This window comes from Sus scrofa, chromosome 6 (genome assembly GCF_000003025.6).
Source record: "Sus scrofa isolate TJ Tabasco breed Duroc chromosome 6, Sscrofa11.1, whole genome shotgun sequence".
NCBI lineage: Eukaryota > Metazoa > Chordata > Mammalia > Artiodactyla > Suidae > Sus > Sus scrofa.
This window is the reverse complement of record NC_010448.4, coordinates 1,963,832-1,982,927: the sequence shown is the minus strand read 5'-3', so window position 1 is coordinate 1,982,927 and position 19,096 is coordinate 1,963,832. Positions and strand designations below refer to the sequence as shown.

Below are 19,096 nucleotides of genomic sequence, written 5' to 3'. Positions count from 1 at the left end.
AGGGCTCAGCCTCTCACCCCATCCTCAGAACAGTCAGGAAACACGGCAGGGCCCGCCTCTCGGCTCCTCCTCTCTCCCTGGAGCCTGAAGCCGCTCGGAGTCTGAAAGACTCGGCTCGAGAGTGAAGGCGTTACAGGCTGACACAGGAATCCCCGAGAGAACTCCCCACTCTGAGGGGAAAGGGAGAGGAGCCCGGAGACCCCCGGCAGCCGAGACGGAGGGAGTGATGGTGGGCCAGACGGCAGGCTCCCTGCCCCCGGGGCTCTGGGATGGGGCCCTACAACGCAGCATCTCCCCACCCCGCCCAGCGGGAGTCCCAAGCCCACCAGTAATTTTCATTCCAAGGCCTGGACAGAAAGAAAGGCTCCCCAGGTCTAGGAGCCAGCGGAAGACCGCTACTAAAACCCAGCCAACAGAGCGCTAAACAGCAGGCCAAGCGCGTTCGTCCGTGCAGAGCTGCTAAATGAGACGAGACCCAGCAGTACCCAGGAGCAGAGAGCCATCCCCACGCTCGAACGAGGGCTGCTCCCCAGACCTTGAAATGGCCCACCATCAGCACCCTGGTAGCATAAGCCGCTACCTCCTCGATGAGGAGGAAACTCGCCGGGTGGCTCCCACAGACGCTCGAAAAACTGGTAAACTCGACGTCTGCTCTCAGTTGCAACAAACAAATACACCTCTCTCAATAAAACAGCAGTACGCAGCTCCAGTCCTAACACACTAAGACCTGTCTTGACTCTGCCACCCTGCGGCCTCAGACTGGACGTGAACCACGCGCACCCCTGGACAAGGGTGCAGTCCGCACACGAGGTTAATGAGACGGTACCTGCAGATAAGCAGTATCATCCTGAAAACCTCAAGGGAATCAACTCAAAGGCAGTTCTAAATAAAAAGAGGAGTCCCTGGTGGCTCAGCAGGTTAAGGATATGGTGTTGCCACTGCTGTGGCTCGGGTCACTGCTGGGGTGCAGGTTCAATCCCTGGCCCGGAAACTTCCACATGCCACGGGTGTGGCCCAAAAGGAAAGGAGGGAAGGGGGGAGGGAGTTCAGCAAGATAGGTGGGCACCAAATGAACACGCAAGAGGTTTGCTGATTGGTTTGTTTTTAGGGCTGTACCCACGCACACGGAGGTTCCCAGGCTAGGGGCTGAATCGGAGATGTAGCCGCTGGCCTACGCCACAGCAACAGCAAAGGCAGATCTGGGCCACATCTACGACCGACACCACAGGTCACGGCAATGCTGGATCCTTAACCCACCGAGCGAGGCCAAGGATCGAACCTTTGTCCTCACGGACACTAGTCAGATTTGTTTCCACTGAGCCATGACGGGAGCTCCAACATGGAAGACTTTTTACATATAAAGTCACCAGGTGGAAGATACGAGAACCAAGGTCCATTTCCACCAGCAGCAAAAGACCAAGTGCTTTACAACAAACGTGTGAGATCTACCAGGAGAAAACCGACTTCAAACGGCCGTGTGCGACAAGACAGCATTGCCAATCCCAGAGGACAACCAGACCCGCGGTACCAACACTGGGGTCACCAGGGAGCATGCTCCCTAAAGCCAGGGTGGGCTGGACCCCGCATGTTACAGAGCAAATCCACAGAACAAGCAATGAATGTGGAAAATACACACATACAAACACGAGCTCATCCGTAAACAGAATTTCAAAAGAACTGTCAGCTGACATCAAAGTAAGACGCTGCCAAGGAAAAGACTGACACATCTGACTACATAGCAAACTTAAAAATAAAATCCTTAGGAGTTCCGGCTGTGGCTCAGTGGTTAACAAACCTGACTAGCATCCATGAGAATGCAGGTTCGATCCCTGGCCTCGCTCAGTGGGTTAAGGATCTGGCATTGCTGTCAGCTGTGGTGTAGGTCACAGATGCAGCTCGGATCCCGCATTGCTGTGGCTGTGGTGCAGGCCGGCAGCTGTAGCTCCAATTTGACCCCAGCCTGGGAACCTCCACATGCTGCAGGTGCGGCCCTAAAGACAAAAAATAATAATAATAATTAAAAATAAATAAATAAATTCCTTAGATGAAAACATACCTCACATCAAATGAAAAGACAAAACAAGAATGAGGAAAAAATGTTTGCAACTCATCTTGGAGGGTACACTTCCCCCCAGGATGAAAGCTGCTCCAAATCACCGAGAAACACACCAACACCGACTAGAACCAGTGGCAACAGACACGAAACCATTTCACAGAAAATGAACCACAAAGGGCTCTGCCACAGGACACCAACCCTACCACAGACCTAAGAGAAGTGCAAATTAACCACCAGAGGCAGGATTCCAACAAGGCATTTATTTTCCCCTTAACTTCTAGGTGTTTTTCTCATTTCCACAACGAACTTGTTATTACTTTTTTTTCCTGTCTTTTTAGGGTTGCACCTGTGGCATATGGAGGTTCCCAGGCTAGGGGTCTAATCAGAGCTGTCGCTGCCGCCTACCCCACAACCACAGCAATGCAGGATGTGCGCCACCTCTGCGACCTACACCACAGCTCATGGCAACACTGGATCCTTAACCCACTGAGCGAGACCAGGGATCGAACCCGCAACCTCATGTCACTGGTCAGGTTCGTTACGGCTGAGCCACAACTCTCTTGTTATGACTTTCACATGGAAGTTGGCTCAAGGGGGCTTTTCCTGATCCCAGAGGATGTACTTCTAGAAATCCACTGTCTGGCTTTTCTAAGGTCTCAACAGCTGAGGAGTGTCTATTCTTGGAAAAGTGCTGTTGACATGTTGCACTGACACACAAACTACAGGGGCACATGGCTGTGTGTGAAACTGCGGATGACGGCGTGACAAGCGAAGAAAGCCTGGCGTTCCGTCATCCTCACATGTTGCACATCTGAGGAAACGCGGCCTCGTTTCGCTCCAGGGACTCCGAGCAGCTCGGGTGCACCTGAGGCCTGCGTTGTCTCAGACTCAGAAACAGAGGTGCACCCCCAACAAATGGACATGAGCTGCGAGAGCATCCTGGGTTTAACATTTAACAGTCCGGGTTTTTCCTTAGCAATCTTTTGAAATGGTGCTGTGATACAGAATTACTCATGCAGAAAAGAAACCCTTCACGCACCGTGTGCCTGTGATCCAGGAACCTCTGCCATGGGGTTCCCGAGCAGAGAGCCTCCAGCTCTCCCTGCAACTCAACATCAAGAGACCCCACAGCCCACAGAGCTTGTCAAAGGGGTGACAGAAGGAGTTCCCATCATGGCTCACTGGTTAACGAATCCGAAGGAACCAAGAGGTTGCGGGATCGAACCCTGGCCTTGCTCAGTGGGTTAAGGATCCAGCATTGCCGTGAGCTGTGGTGTCGGTTGCAGATGTGGCTCAGATCCTGCACTGCTGTGGCTCTGGCGTAGGCCAGTGGCTGCAGCTCCGATTAGACCCCTAGCCGAATATGCCGTGGGTGCAGCTCTAGAAAAAGGCAAAAAGACAAAAAGACAAAAAATAAAAAAGGGGTGACAGAGGACTCAGTCCATGTGTCCCGGGCGGCAAGGAGTCGGGACCTGGGCTTGGCAGACATGTCCCCAACATGAGAACAAGCTCCAGGACGTGCCTCTCGCTGGAGGTGCGCTGGCCCCGTCAAACCGCCCGCCCTCATGTCTCCCCCATGGGACGGCAGGGTTCAGCCTCACCTCCTGCCTCCCGCCGGACATTCGGTGGTGGTCTGTCTGGTTGCACTTGGTGGAGAACTCGTCCTTCTTCACGATCTTGAGCGCCCATGACAAGGAGAAAGGGTGACAGGTCAGCCTGGGGCCCCCACCAAGCAGGCAGCACCACCAGCCCCTCCCACCTCAAAGCACCCTCTCATCTACGGGGGCCCAAGGAGCCCCGCTGGGGGCCAGTCCAGGAATGGGCTCAGAACCCCCTGAGCACGCTTCCTTCCTGGACAGGCCTCGCTCTTCCCAGGGGGTGCCCTAGAGCAGCACAAAGGGGCTGGCACTTTCCTAGTGAGGCAGATAACACGCTGGCTCTCACGTGGCCGTCGGCCAGGACAGCGAAACTCATCCCAAGCTGACACCCTTGCTGAGAGGAGCAAAGGAAGAGGAGTCGAGCACAGAAGAACAAATGGTTCTGAGTGGAGGCAGAATCCGGGAGGCTCCCGGAGCAACAGCGGCACAAACAGCCCGCAGCAGGGCCCCACCCCCACCCGCGTGGGCTCACCTGGATGTGACCATTGTGGGGTCCCCTGTGGCCGTACATGCACTCCACCGTGGCCGACTTCCTCTCCATCAGGTGGATCCTAAACAAGGGCTTGAACCGCATCGGGTCATCCACGTGGGGGTCGTGGGGCGGCAGGTACATCCAGCCAATGATGAAAAAGCCGTCCACCTGCGAGCAGGTTCACACGGGGGTGGGGCTGAGGCAGAGCGCCCCCGGCCCCAGCTCACCGCGAGGACCACCCGCGGCCCCACGCAGCGCCGCAGGGCCAGCACGCGTTAACCACACGTCGCTCGCTCAGCCAAGCGGACACACGGTGACTAAAGTTGCTGAGACTGTACTCCACCATGGAACTCTGCCAAGAAACGGAACTCAGGGTTTTCCCCAACCCTCCAAAACGGATAAAAATGAAGTGATGGCTGCTTGGTTAACTGGACAGGGAAACTCCTTCCACCACATACACTGAATATATTTTATAGTTTTGTCATTTATACCTTAATAAAGCCGAAAAAATCAACTTTTTAATAGAAAATACAGTGGTTTGGAGTTCCTGTCGTGGCGCAGTGGTTAACGAATCTGACTAGGAACCATGAGGTTGCGGGTTCGATCCCTGCCCTTGCTCAGTGGGTCAAGGTTCCGGCGTTGCCGTGAGCCGTGGTGTGGGTTGCAGACGCGGCTCGGATCCCGTGTTGCTGTGGCTCTGGCGTAGGCCGGTGGCTACAGCTCCGATTCGACCCCTAGCCTGGGAAACTCCATATGCCGCGGGAGCGGCCCAATAAATAGCAAAAAGACAAAAAAAAAAAAAAAAGAAAATACAGTGGTTTGAAGTTCCTGTTGTGGCTCAGCAGGTTAAGAACCCAACACAGTGTCCCTGAGGATGCGGGCGCAATCCTTGGCCTCGCTCAGCGGGTTGAGGATTTAGTGTTGCTGTGGCTGTGGTGTAGGCCGGCAGCTGCGGCTCCAATTCATCCCCTAGCCTGGGAACTTCTGTATGCTGCAGGCGTGGCAGTAAAAAGAAAAGCGAAACAAAGAAAATGCAGTGGTTAGACCTGCACCCAATCTCTTTTAGAGAGAACTTCCAGCTCTGAAGCAGAGGTAGGGTTGCAGGAACAAGCTAAAAGACACAAGGAAGAAGCAGGAATGATCTTGAAAGAGCAACACCCAATGGGACAACTGACCCCAGGAAAAACGGGGTGCGGCTTTTGACAGGCGGTATTCATGAAGCAAACGAAACGGCGCCGCACAGGGGCCTGCTCGAGACCCTGACGCCAACAAGCCAGCTTCCAAGGCAGGTCCGAGACAGTCGGGGAGCCTCAGCACGGCCTGGGACTCGGGCAATTCAAGAATTCCCGCCCGTGCTGAGATGCCCCAAGGACCGCGCCTGGGTGGCTTTGCAGGAACACACCCGTCTTTAGAGATGATACACAATGAAGCACAGGCATGAAATGACACGGGCCTGGGACTTGCTTTGAAATACTGAAAAGGCCAAGGGCAGAGACAAACGTGTGCGTCTGGCCCACTGGCCGCCTGCCGGATCTGGAAGGCACCTGTCTTCAGGCCTTGTGTCGTCATTCCTGCTACTCTCGTGTGTGTTCAAACCAGCAAGTGGGAAGAGTGGTGAATGGGAAGTGGAGGGAGCAGCCCCGGCCACTGGCACTCAGCAAACGCCGGCCCATTCCCGGGGCGCCTCTGCAGGCCCCCTTGAGACCCCCTGCAGTTGGTCCCACCTTCCCAGGGGAGCTTGGATCCACAGCTTCTGCTCTAGTGACAGAGGGGGAGAGAACTTAGTGGCTTCTGTAGCTAACTGTCTGAGACAAGAGCCACGTGGCACTGTCCTGCCAGGGTTCCATTTTCCCCGAATTATCCCCTGCTTTCAGAAGCCTTAAAACAAAACAAAACAAAACAAAACTGCCAGTAAGAAAAACAATTATCACCCTCCCCGAATGAAAGAACCTGCCCACGCTGACAGCTGTCTGGCCTGTCCCTGTGGGATGGTCCTAAAAGCGAGGCTTCCCCAGTGACATTAAACAGAATAAATGCAAAGCGAGTTTCTTAATGGATGTTTCCACCAAACCATAAAGAATATGAGGGAACTGGGAGTTCCCTTCGTGGCTCAGCAGTTCACGAACCCGACTAGCATCCACGAGGCTGCGGGTTTGATCCCTGGCCTCGCTCAGTGGGTTAAGGATCTGGCACTGCAGTGAGCTGCGGTATTGGTCGTGGACATGGCTCGGGTCCTGTGTGGCTGTAGTGTAGGCCAGCAGCTACAGCTCCCATTGGATCCCTAGCCTGGGAACTCCCATATGCCTCGGGTGCGGTCCTAAAAAGAAAAAAAAAAAAAAAAAAAGAATATGAAGGAATATCTATCCCTGCCCCAAGCCCCACCTGGTGAGCAAAACACGGAGTAACAGTAACCACAGTCAGCCGGTGGCCCATGCAAACCAGGCTCAAAGGAGCCCACACCAAGGCTGTCCGGAGGCCCCACCAGCCCCACAAGGCAGACCCATGTGCTACACACAAGCTGCGGGCTGGTCCCCTGGATCCGGCCTCTGGCCTGCTGAGCACGTGCATAATGGCAGGAAAGCAGAATCAGGACACCAGCACTGCCCAAAGGGCACCTGACTTTGTTTCCCTGCACCACCAGCTGGGCAACATCCAAGGTCAGCCACCTCCCCAGAGCTCAGCAACCATAACAGTCCCACCCGGGTCCAGTTTCTGCTCCAGAGGCACCGCAGGCACCACAAGAGCACCAGCAGGGGCTGCATCCTGCCAGATGCTGCTGCCAGTTAAGCCCAAGAAAAGTCAGACCTGAGTTTTTCAAAGGGGCCAAAACCTGAACAGCTACTTTTCAAAATAAGCCAGGCAAGTGACCAGGAAGCATATAAAAATTAAAACCCGAAGACTTTCCTCCTGGCTAAGACCAAGGAGTTTCTATCAAACGGCCCCTCCTGCTGAGACCAGCTATAAAGACTGCATGAGGTGAAGTTAAAATGCTGCCCGAAGACCTCAGGGAGCCAGCCTGAAAAGGAGGCACAGGCCAGGCGGGGATGACGGTGGAGAGCAGTGACCTTGGCCGGCCCCAAGGGTGAGTTTACGGGAAGAGCGGCTCAAGATTAAATTCAGGTTGTGTGTTTTTTGGCAGGAGCTCCACAGAAGTGAGGCTGTGTCCTTCCGATCCCAGCAGGAGGGGCCTGAGGTCAGCGTCCTTCTGCTGGTTCGTTAACATGGACCACCTAAACCGGGTTAGCTAGAGAGCTAATGTGGACCATCTGGTCAGGTGCTGGTGGCCCCCTCTCCCCCGATAAAGGCACCTTTTCCTCCTCGGAAGCACGGTCAGCTGCATAAAGGCCCAAGGGGCCCACGCACTAATCGCTCGACCCTGCAAACCTCATGACCATGTGGCAGAAAAGACGTGCAGGGGAGTCAGAAGACCCAGGTGGGCCCAGGTGCAGTCACCTCTACCCAGGCAGAGAGGGGCCCAGATACACGGAGGAGAAGAAAAAGCTCCGTGACATCAGAGGCAGAGGCTGGAGGGACACAGCTGCAGCCCAGGGAGCCTAGAGCCCCAGGAGCTGGAAGGAGCAGGAAGGACCCTCCCCTGCAGCCCATGGAGGGAGCCTGGCCCCGAAACACCACAACCATAGACTCCAGGCGGGGAGGGTACATCCCGCTGTTCTAACCCACCCATTTGCTGTGAGTGGTGTGTGGGGAGTTGCTCTAAGGTCCTGGAGGGACCCAGGGTCCCAGAAAGCATGTACTTGCCTGTTTCACCAGCCAACGAGGACCCTGGCCTGGCCCCAGCATTATGTGAATAAAGGAAACCCCAGAGCCAGCCCTGCCTGCTCCCAAGGCTGCAAATGCCTGGTGACCAGCCGATGCCACAGCCCGAGAGCATCTCTGGGCGCCGGGCAGCATCTGCCACAGAGCAAGTGCTCGGCATGCACTGGGACACCACAAGGGGCCTGTGGCAGTCCCAGCTGGGTGCACCTGCAGAGACAGGCACCTGCCAAGACACCAGGCCTATGCCAAGCGGTCCCAGAGCCAGGCCCCAAAGGCCCCATGCAGCCTCCTTTCCTTTCAGCCTGCAGACCCCTGATTTAGGGTGAGGAGCTAGCGCAGAGGCCCAAACGAGTGTCCTGGGGAATGAAAGCCGACGGCCCTCAGTGTCCAGGAGGCTGGGCCCGGGCAAGGGAAGATGCTCTCATGGCAACTGGCACTCCACCACCATCACCTCCAAGTTGGCGGATGTGGCCGCAGCCAGGAGCTACTTAACAGGGATCTCTGCTCATTTGGAGACAACACCTGGCTGAGAAGTCCCTGTGACTACTCAGCCACACGGGAGCCACTGGCCTGCACCCTGGCAGGAGGGCAGGGCCCCAACCGCGCGGGACTCCAGGCGAGGCGCTCGGACTCACCACCACGTTCAGCAGTCCTCCGTACGGCCCGATGTCCGGCTGCCACAGTCCCAGGATGTGTCTGTAGCGATGAAGCACTGCAGGAAGAGAGGGGACAGGGCCACGCTGAGAGCCGGCCCGGCTTCACTTCAGAACAAACAACGGAGGGGTGGCGTGAGCGGGGCCTCGTGAGGAAACCACGCCAAAGGCCTGTCACGGGGCCTTGAAGCAAGCGTGGGTCCAAGCAAATCCGACAGGTTTCTAAAGAACTCTGAGGACAGACATCTTTAAAAGGCGACACGGGAGTTCCCTGGTGGCCCAGTGGGTTAGTGGTCTGCGGGGTCGCTGCTGTGGTGCAGGTTCAGTCCCTGGCCCCCAAACTTCTGCATGCCCCAGGCGCAGCCACGCACACACACACAAAGCATAATGAAACGGAAAACTAGGTCATCGTGACACCCAGCCTCTAGGTACCAGCGCCCACGACAAGGACCTGCTGCCTCGAAGGACGTGGAGTGAGTGTCCGTCTACACGACTAATGACACGTGGGACTCTTAGACCGAGGCACAGTCCAAAGTGTCATGGGCTATGGGACAAGATTTACGTGGGGTCAACCTTCTTTTAGAAAACAAAAGCTATTCCTCTGGTTTTCAAAAGCAGTGCATGCACATTCACCAAAGCAACGGAGACCGGGGCACGCCCCAGTGCCCACCTGAGGTCCCACTGCACCGCAAAGGCCAGCACGGCAAAGGCCGTGGGGACAGCCCTGCACGTCCACCTCCTCTGCATGAGTATCAGAGTGAACAAGCGAACAAGCGAAAGAGTGAGCAAACTGCCCAGACAACAGCAGGCTCACCCAAGGCCCTGCCTGCCAGCGGCAGGGTTTGGGGTCTCTCTGCAGCCAGTCTCTGGTAGTTAATTTTATGTATCAACGGGACTTGGCCATGGGAGGCCCACACGTTCTTGGTCAAACATTATTCTGGTATGTCTGTGTTTCTGCCTTTTTTTTTTCTTTTTTTTTTTTTTTTTTTTTTTTTTGTCATTTCTTGAGCTGCTCCCGCGGCATACGGAGCTTCCCAGGCTAGGGGTTGAATCGGAGATGTAGCCGCTGGCCTACACCAGAGCCACAGCAACATGGGATCCGAGCTGCGTCTGCGACCTACACCACAGCTCACGGCAACACGGGATCCTTAACCCATGAGTAAGGCCAGGGATCGAACCCGCAACCTCATGGTTCCTAGTTGGATTCATTAACCACTGAGCCAGACGGGAACACCTTTTGTGTGTGTGTGTGTGTTTCTGGATGAGAGTTTAAATCTGTGGGCAGAGAAAGAAGACTGCCCTCCCTAGTGTGGTGGGCCTTGTCCCATCAGTTGAAGGCCTGAGCAGAGGAGGGCAGATGACCCACAACGAGGAGGGGGGCCCCTGCCTGGCTGCAAGCTGGGACATCAGTCGTCTCTAACTTTGAACCCTAACTAATCTGGGCTCTTCCTGAACAGGACAGAAGGGGCTCAGGCTACAATGCATACAGGGGAACGTTCCTGCCTGACAGCTGTGAGCTAAAACATTGGTCTTTCCCAGTCTTTGGACTCAAAGTGAAACACAGGCTCTTCCTGGGACTGAAGCTACAACACTGGCCCCACTAGGTTTCCAGCCCGCTGCCTGGAGGTCCTGGGACGTAGCTGCCACAGCTGCGCAAGCCAATTCTTCATAATAAACTTGTTCTGTGTCTGAGATCCTCGCTAACAGGCGGGGGGAGCCGTGGACGGTGTCCCAGGGCTGGAGCCACACCATCACACCAGGCCGCAGGAAAGAAGACCAAGTGACAGGGGCAGAGGGACCTAAGCCCAGAGAGTAGCTCTCTGGCCACCACTTGGTCTGGGGCACAGGGAACAGGAAAGTGAGGCCAGAACCACCTCAGGCCGGCAGAGCATGAGGAAGGCTGGCAGGAAAATGACAAATGTTCCCCGAGGTTTCGGCCTGAGGACACGCCTCTCTAAATAAGCCCTGACTGTCGGGGCAGGGCACCTGCCATTCATCCCACAGCCTTCTGAATCGGTTTAAAGTCATACACACATTAAAACAGCAGTTATTTTATGGCCGTACCCTGATGGGATGTTTGTTAAACAAGCAATAATAAGCAGCATCAGGAACCACAAATACTCAACTCAGGAGTTGCCATCATGGCTCAGTGGTTAATGAACCCAACTAGGAACCATGAGGACGCAGGTTTGATCCCCGGCCCCGCTCAGTGGGTTAAGGATGCAGCATTGCTGGAAGCTGTGGTATAGCTTGCAGACAAGGCTTGGATTGCACGTTGCTGTGGCTGTGGTGTAGGCCGGCAGCTGCAGCTCTCATTCGACCCCAGCTTGGGAACCTCCATATGCCGCAGGTGCAGCCCTAAAAAGCAAAAAAGAAAAAAAAAAAAAAATACTGAACTCCAGCTAGTGCAACACACGCTCAGGTGTTTAAGGATCAGAGACTGAAAGCTGCCACTCCCCTTGACATGCATCATAAGACAGGATGGACGCACGGCCAGCGTGTAGAGTGAAGAGGAGCAAGGCAAGGCACTATGGAGTCAGGTGCTGGTAAAGGGAGGCCACTGAACAATTCTTTCTACTTTTCTGTATGTTTGTAAAATTTCATGATAAAATATGGGAGGGAAAAAATGGCCCCTACAGCATGGCCCTCTCCCCTTGTCTCCACCCTCTCATCTCCCAATTCGACCGCCGGCACTGCCTAGTTCAAGATCAGTCACTCTGAGCTTAAGGCTCCCAGAAAGACTGCTCAAAGATGCCACAGACGTGGCAATTTCAAAAGGGAGCTCTCTGTTTTGTTTTAAAAGCAGCATCTCTTTACAGAAAGGCAAAAAGAAAAAAAGCAGTAGAAAGGGAAAAAAAGCAGCATTTCTTTGAAGTAAAAGTTCAGCCTCCCGCGTCTGCTCAGAGCGGCTGTGTCCCTGAGCCTCAAGCCCCGTGCACAGAGGACTAGGGTGGGCCCCTCTCACTCCCACGACACGACTCTGGCTCACACGCCCCAGGACCACCCAGGACAAACAGAGGGCAAGTCAGAGACCAACACCATCAGGTGCACGGCGAGCGCCGAGCCAGGTGCAGGCGATTGCCCCACTCCACGCAACACCTGCGTTCTACAATGTAGTCTTTAAAAAGCGACACCTGGAGCTCCCATTGTGGCACAATGGAAACAAATATGACCAGGAACCATGAGGTTGCAGGTTCAATTCCTGGCCTCACTCAGTGGGTTAAGGATCCAGCGTTGCCATGAGCTGTAGGTCGCAGACGTGGCTCAGATCCTGCGTTGCTGTGGCTGGGGTATAGGCCGGCAGCTGTAGCTCCGATTCGACCCCTAGCCTGGGAACCTCCATATGGCACAGGAGTGGCCCCTAAAAAGCAAAAATTTAAAAAAATATAAAAAGTGACACTGTCCCCAGAACTGAGCTGGGCAGAGGTGACCTGAAAACCTCGAGAAGCCCAGGTTCTCAGAGGGAAGGTGTCCACCTGAGTCGCACAGGAGCAGGTGACCTTCCGTGCCCGGGGCCTGCTGGGGAGGCCAGCTTTAAGGCATCGCTGTGCAGACGGAAGGAGCTGTATGAGCTCAGGCGCTTCCCTCACACCCCCTCTGCCCTGCGCCCTGTCCTACCTTGGGCAGATGAAGGGCCTGCGGGTTAGGCCAGAACCTGCAGCACCACCTGGCCCAGGCGCCCACCCCACGTGGGGCGCCTCGCCTGGAGGAAGATCCCGCCTCCAGAGGCTCTCCCTAGGCTGTCTCCAAACCACCATGGACCACAGTAGGGAGAGTCAGTGGGATTAAGTCACGATGACACTGGTGGGGGCAGGCAGCCGGCTTGGGACCGGAGACTGTGTCAGCCCCGTCAGGGCAGGTCTTAGGAGGCCACAGCAGACAGGCGTTCCAGGTCAGGGGCAAGGAAAGTGGACACCAGGGAACCACACCGTAACTCGGCAGGAATAATGAAAGCACTCCTGCTCTCAGCCCCACGAAGCCGGACTTGGGCCCAGAATGAGCTCCAGGTCAGAGACTTCCACACACACTGATCCCCAAGGTCGCTGGGCTTGTGTTCAGAAAGCCATCCCAGCCCCCAAAACGGGAACAATAATCCCAGACGGCTAAGGGACCGCTCAGCTCAAGAGAAAACACTCCATCCTCATCAGCGGGAAACTCCTACACGCTGGGCACCACCCATCCCAAAAGATCCGACTCTCCTCACACAGCAGGAGTTGAGACTGGGCAGCCGCTCCCCTGCTGTCCCACAAGCAGCTGCTGCTGCCCACCACACTTAGGAGAGTCGGCGCACCACCCCAGCAAGGCCACACACCTTTCTTGAATCATCACATCCGTTGCTGCATAATTGAGATTTCAGGGTGGTGGCTGGTCCTACACATCACTGTTGTGCAAAAAAAATCATAAATGCAACTAAAAGTGTCTTGCCACTTGCTAAGATGCTTTCAGTAATTAGAATAAAATCAGAGGAGGGAACACGTCCAAACTCATTCTATGAGGCCAGCAGTACCCTGATACCAAATCCAGGCAACGATACCGTGAAAAAAAAAATTACAGGCCATGGAGTTCCTGTCGTGGTGCAGTGGTTAACGAATCCGACTAGGAACCATGAGGTTGCGGGTTTGATCCCTGGCCTTGCTTGGTGGGTTAAGGATCTGGCGTTGCCATGAGCTGTGGTGTAGGTCGCAGACATGGCTCGGATCCCGCGTTGCTGTGGCTCTGGTGTAGGCTGGCAGCTACAGCTCCGATTCGACCCCTAGCCTGGGAACCTCCATATGCCGTGGGAGCGCCCCAATAAATAGCAAAAAGCCAAAAAAAATTACAGGCCAATATCCCTAATGAACATAGATGCAAACATCCTCAACAAAACATCAGCAAACCGGAGCTCCCGCCATGGCGCAGTGGAAACAAACCCGACTAGTATCCATGAGGATGCAGGTTTGATCCCTGCCCTCACTCAGTGGGTTAAGGATCCAGTGCGGCCGTGAGCTGTGGTGCAGGTCGCTGACGCAGCTCAGACCCCGCAATGCTGTGGTTGTGGTAGATAGAGGTGGGCAGCTCCAGCTCCAGTTAGTGCCCTAGCCTGGGAACTTCCATATGCCATGGGTGCAGCCCTAAAAAAAAAAAAAAAAAAAAGAATTAAAAGTTAAAAGTATCCTAATTGAAAAGGAAGAAGTAAAACTGTCACTATATATAGACAGCATAATACTATATACAGAAAATCCTAAAGACACCACCAAAAACTATGAAATAACTGAATTCTGTAAAGGTGAAGGATTCAAAATCAATACACAGAACAAAATCAGGAGAAACATCCCACGATACGTAGGAATTCAGTCAGGTGACCAGCGGAAGGTCCCTGCCCTCTCAGACGCACAGCCACCCTCTCCAGGGGCGGCCTCCTGTTTGATTCTCACCAATGGACTCCTTCCTTCCTCAGTAACCATCCCGCTATGTGGCTCCACCTGGCACAAGGGACTTGGCGGGGGGAGGAGGAGTTGCCTTCCTGTCAGACTGTTTCCGGTCATCTGAACCTGAGGGTCAGAAGTGACCCGCCCAGCTCCCTACCTGGGCTGGGCAACGCCACCAGATCCCCCATACCTGCTGCAGCAATCTGGAGCACTGCCAGAATCCTAGGCTTGAACATCAAAACCCAGAGCCCTACAGGTATACAAAGGTTTTCTTTTTTTTTGTTTTGGTCTTTTGTCTTTTCTAGGGCCGCACCCGGGGCGAATGGAGGGTCCCAGGCTAGGGGTCCGATCGGAGCTGCAGCTGTTGGCCTCCGCCACAGTTAACACAGGATCCAAGCCAAGTCTGCGACCTACACCACTGAGCCACGACGGGAACTCCTACAAAGTTATCCAGCCACCATGGATTCACACACGAGGACAGAGTTAGACCCTCATAAAGACAACACACACCCCTATGACACTCCTGATGCCTTAGACACATGGATTATCAAGACTATCAGGGAGTTCCCGTCGTGGATCAGTGGTTAACGAATCCAACTCGGAACCATGAGGTTGAAGGTTTGATCCCTGGCCTTGCTCAGTGGGTTGAGGATCCGGCGTGGCCATAAGCTGTGGTGTAGGTTGCAGATGCGGCTCAGATCTGATGTTGCTGTGACTGTGGTATAGACCAGCAGCTATAGCTCCGATCGGACCCCTAGCCTGGAAACCTCCATATGCCACGGGAGCAGCCCTAGAAAAGACAAAAAGACAAAACAAAAAAAACAAAAAAACAAAAAAAACACCATCAGGAAGCAACACACGACACACCAGGGCACCTAATCGGAGCCACAGGACTGCGGGTTCCAAAGAAGGTGGCTGAAGGACTTGAGGAGACCAGGAGACACAAGGCCCCACAGCTCCAGGAAGGCACTAGAGGGAGCACAGGCACAGCAGCAGGTCCGAAGCACCTCACAAGCCAGTTGTCACAGCAGATCCCTCTGGACCGTGGTGAGCACCAGAGGACACATTCCAAGCGGCCCTTGGTGAGGACACACAGGACGTGGAACACCGAACACCTGGGCATACAGCGCTTCGAATTCAGTGGAAACCTTTTTTTTCATGCAAGCGAATTTTTCTCTGATGTTCTGGGAGGCACGGAGGTGACAAACCAGCCACCGTTTACGTACGTACGTCCACGAAGGCAACCAATGCTGACCGCTGGCTAATTCACTACGCTTTCTGGACCTCCCAAGCTCTACAACGACCACTGTATTCTGTAACTACACACACATGCACACCTCTGGGGGGCAGCAGTTCACCATCAAAACACATCTGCAATGCAGCCATCAGCTACAAGCAATGGGGGGGACCCTCACAGATGCAGCTAAAGAGTCCAGATGCTCTAGACGTGGTCTCCGAGAAGAGTGGTGAAAAGTCTGGACTCATGACTCGTCCTCATCAGCTACAGAAAGCTTCTGACCAATCCCTGAGGGCAAAAAAAACCTCAGGCCCCAACACAACTCGAGGCACTTCCTAGGCCCCAGCCACCCCCACAGAAGGCTCAGAATTCCATACTAGCTCTATGGTGTAATTCCAGACAGACTGCTGTTCCAGAAGAGTCCTGTGACCGCTGTATGACATAATGAACCTCTAAGTGCTTGTCTGTCTCTAAAGCCAGCGCCACCAGGTTCCCGACAGCACAGCCAGTGCCATGGATCCACTGCTCTCAGAAATGCCCGCTGCGTCAGCGTCTCTCCCACAGGCCTGGAGGCACCTTGGCTCACTGACAGCCACACGGGGAGGGCGGGTCAGTCCATGACAAAACATTTGGAAAAGAACAGAAAGCAGGTCTTTGGAGCTGGCTGGCCTGACCCCCTTCCCCTCTAAGCGAGAGCCACCCCCGGACTGGCAGCAAATGCTCCCACACTCCTGACAAGCCCCCTGGCCACCCTCAGCCTGCCGGGTTTATAAGCAGTTGTGCCCACAGCCGGGCAGCCCCATCCTGATCCAGGATGACCCCACCCCACCCCGAGAAAAATGGCACCTCCCAGCACATGGCAGCTACATGTCTGGAGCCTGGCAGGGGTAGAAAAATGCCACCAACGACCCTATTCCTGCTGCGCCAAGTAGGCTTTGTCATAAACTGCACATGAAAGACTCAGCAGTGGGTCTGCTCCATGCAGGCACCGCTGACACACAGAGCCCCGGAGGCGCTGGAGTAAGAGTAGCAGGAGTGTCCCCATACCTCCAGAAATGTAGCAAACGGCTTTCAGGGCATCTCAGCTCACCCCAGTAAAGATCAGAGACAGGCGCTCCTGTCGTGGCTCAGCGATGATTTTAACAAACCCACCCGGTATCCATGAGAACCCAGGTTCGACCCCTGGCCTTGCCCAGTGGGTTAAGGACCCGGCGTTGCCACGAGCTGTGGTGCAGGTTGCAGGTGAGGCTCGGATCCACGTGGCTGTGGCTGTGGTGCAAGCCGGCGGCTACAGCTCCAATTGGACCCCAAGCCTGGAAACCTCCATATGCCATGAGTATGAAAAAGCCTCCCCCATAAAAAGAAGGAAAAAAAAAAAAAAAACAGAGACAGCATGGATCACCTACGGAATCTGGCTTAGGAAAATTTCCGGAGTTCAGTGCTGCCAATAATCAAAGGAAGAGTCAGGATCTAGGAATCAACTGTTTCCACATAACTCTGTGTGTGTGTGTGTGTGTGTGTGTGTGGGTGTGGCCTTTTTAAATTGACATATACTATTAACATGTGAGTAATAAACCCTGGATATGGACAGTCACATTTCTTCCTGGGATAAAAAGGTTTTAAGGCTTCTGCCCTGTCTCAAAAAGCGATAAATGCTAAAATGCACATCAACACAGGGATCCAGGCGTGTACAACCCAGAGGCCCAAAGCTGCCGTGGAAACCCGGCCAGCCATTGGTGCAGCTCCCCTGGGGCCAGGGCTCAGGAGTCACCCCAGTACCGAGGAGCCACAGAGGGCGCTGCAGCAAAGTGAAAACCAGCAACAGCCAAGGTCAGCTCGCTCTCGGGACCGAAGCCGCCCCCACGCCTTGAGTGGGACCCCTGTCCATGCAGCTTCTCAGCCGAGCTTGCCCACAAAAGCGGAAGCCAGCGGGAGGTACGTACGGCAGGTGTAAACATCTCTGTACTCCATGTGCTCGTAATCGGGAAGAATTTTCATGAAACGTCCTGACTTCACACGAGGGTTTATACCTGAACAGACACAGCAGGGAGAGGGCTAAAGATGGGTCCGCCTTCGCGACTGTGGGAAAGGTTTTCACAGGACTCAACACCTCTCTCTCAGCAACACCACACGATCCGTCAGATCCTCCACCCCAGAACCTCGGGGGAAGCACCTGCCAAGCGGGCAGGCCTGGCTCGAAGGGAACATGATGGACGTCCCTCTCCATCAGTGACTCAACCAGCAGTCACGAGGAGGCCAGCTAGGGACCCCTCGGGCCTCGCTCCCATCACTCGCCACCATCACTGGGGCTCAGCGAGGTGGAGGGCAGAGGTCGTGGCACATGGATATTCAGGGTGTGGAGAGAATGCTGTGCTCCACCAGGAGACCCAGCTTGCCCAGTGCACCCTGAGGGTTCTCTCTGGTCTGCTGCACATGTGTGCTTTGTCGTGATTAAGGACAGCGTTTGGGCGTTCCCATCGTGACTCAGTGGTTAACGAATCCGGCTAGCATCCATGAGGACGTGGGTTCAATCCCTGGCCTCACTCAATGGGTTAAGAATCTGGCGTTGCCGTGAGCTTGTGGTGTAGGTCGCAGACGCGGCTCAGATCCTGCATTGCTGTGGCTGTAGTGTAGGCCAGCAGCTACAGCTCTGATTCAACCCCTAGCCTGGGAACCTCCATATGCTGCGAGTGTGGCCCTAAAAAGACAGAAGAAAAAAAAAGAACAGTGATTGCCAGCCTCCTAACGCAGTCAGCACCCCTTCTCTCCTGAATCCAGGTTGCTGACTACCACCTATGCAGGAACTAGGGTTGACTTTCTTCCAACACCTATTCCAGAAGCAAGGTGATCTTCTCCCAGATAAGGCCTTCAAAACAAACTCACAAAAGCACAGTTGCTGCACCGTGATAAAGAAAACTGAAGCTCACTTTGACCAGGGCAAATGAAACACTCTGGATGATAAATAACAAGTAAAATGAATTACTCCGTGGATTCTGCAACCATTTTCAAGGGGTTGGGAAATCTCCAGATGTCCTCCTCTGCCTGTCCATGTCCCCTCTGCCTAGACAGGCCTGCATGGCCCTTGTCCCCGCTCCCCGGCCCCCTGGCCTCCCCAACCTGGACCTCTCCCTCTCTCCCTGCTCCCCTCCTGCCCACCTGTGCGCAGACGTCCCTCCACAGGACAGATGCCACAGACCGGGGCGACTCCTAACACCTGCCTCCGGCCAGGATGCTACCTTGAGCACTTACAACTCTTAGAAATCAGGTTGCTTTGCGATGATACCACGAAATGGCCTAACAAACTCGAAAAGCAGTAGGGTGGTGAGAACTTGCCACAGCAGATCCACACAGAAACAGCTGGCCCTCCAAAAGCCAGGAAAGCTTTCCTTTCTGAGCATTCACGGTGGTGAGTTCAGCTCTGACTGACACAGCCGCCCGTAGCGAGGGTGGACTCCTGGACTCTACACTGTGGCAGGTGAGATGCGGGCTTCCGGGGACACTGGAGCCGAGAACGGGGGCACCAGAACGGAGGGCGGGAGGGGAGAGGCACAGCCGGTTTCCGCCCCTGCAACTCAGGGCCTTGGGATTCAAACCGGCATCATTCTGGCCACCGAGATGGGAAAACAGGAAAGAGTTACACTTTCCCGAGACGTGACCACTTGGGCCCCCAGACCCGCTCCCCCCTGGAGACACATGTCCTCTCGGGTGGTGAGACGTGGAGCAGAAGCCAGAGAAGAAACCAAAGTCCCTTGCATGGGGAAGGAGGAGTAGGAGGCCGTGAGCAGACCAGCCCACACCGGGGTCCAGAACCAGCAGCGTGGGGGCGGGATGGCAG

General features: G+C 54.8%; 1 protein-coding gene across 10 annotated transcripts in view; it reads right to left on the bottom strand.

Annotated features, from left to right (window-relative positions):
- Positions 1–19,096, bottom strand: part of FBXO31 (F-box protein 31) — a 46,206-nt gene that overhangs the window by 12,532 nt on the left and 14,578 nt on the right. For 8 of the 10 annotated variants that reach the window (XM_021093683.1, XM_021093689.1, XM_021093687.1 and 5 more), the window contains exons 3-6: positions 17,205–17,291; positions 8,599–8,675; positions 4,187–4,354; positions 3,658–3,732 (exon numbers count right to left, since the gene is read on the bottom strand). In XM_021093683.1, the coding sequence (XP_020949342.1) occupies positions 3,658–3,732; positions 4,187–4,354; positions 8,599–8,675; positions 17,205–17,291 (407 nt within the window). The remainder of the gene's footprint in view (positions 1–3,657; positions 3,733–4,186; positions 4,355–8,598; positions 8,676–17,204; positions 17,292–19,096) is intronic. The other 2 variants (XM_021093684.1, XM_021093693.1) reach the window with 1 other exon arrangement.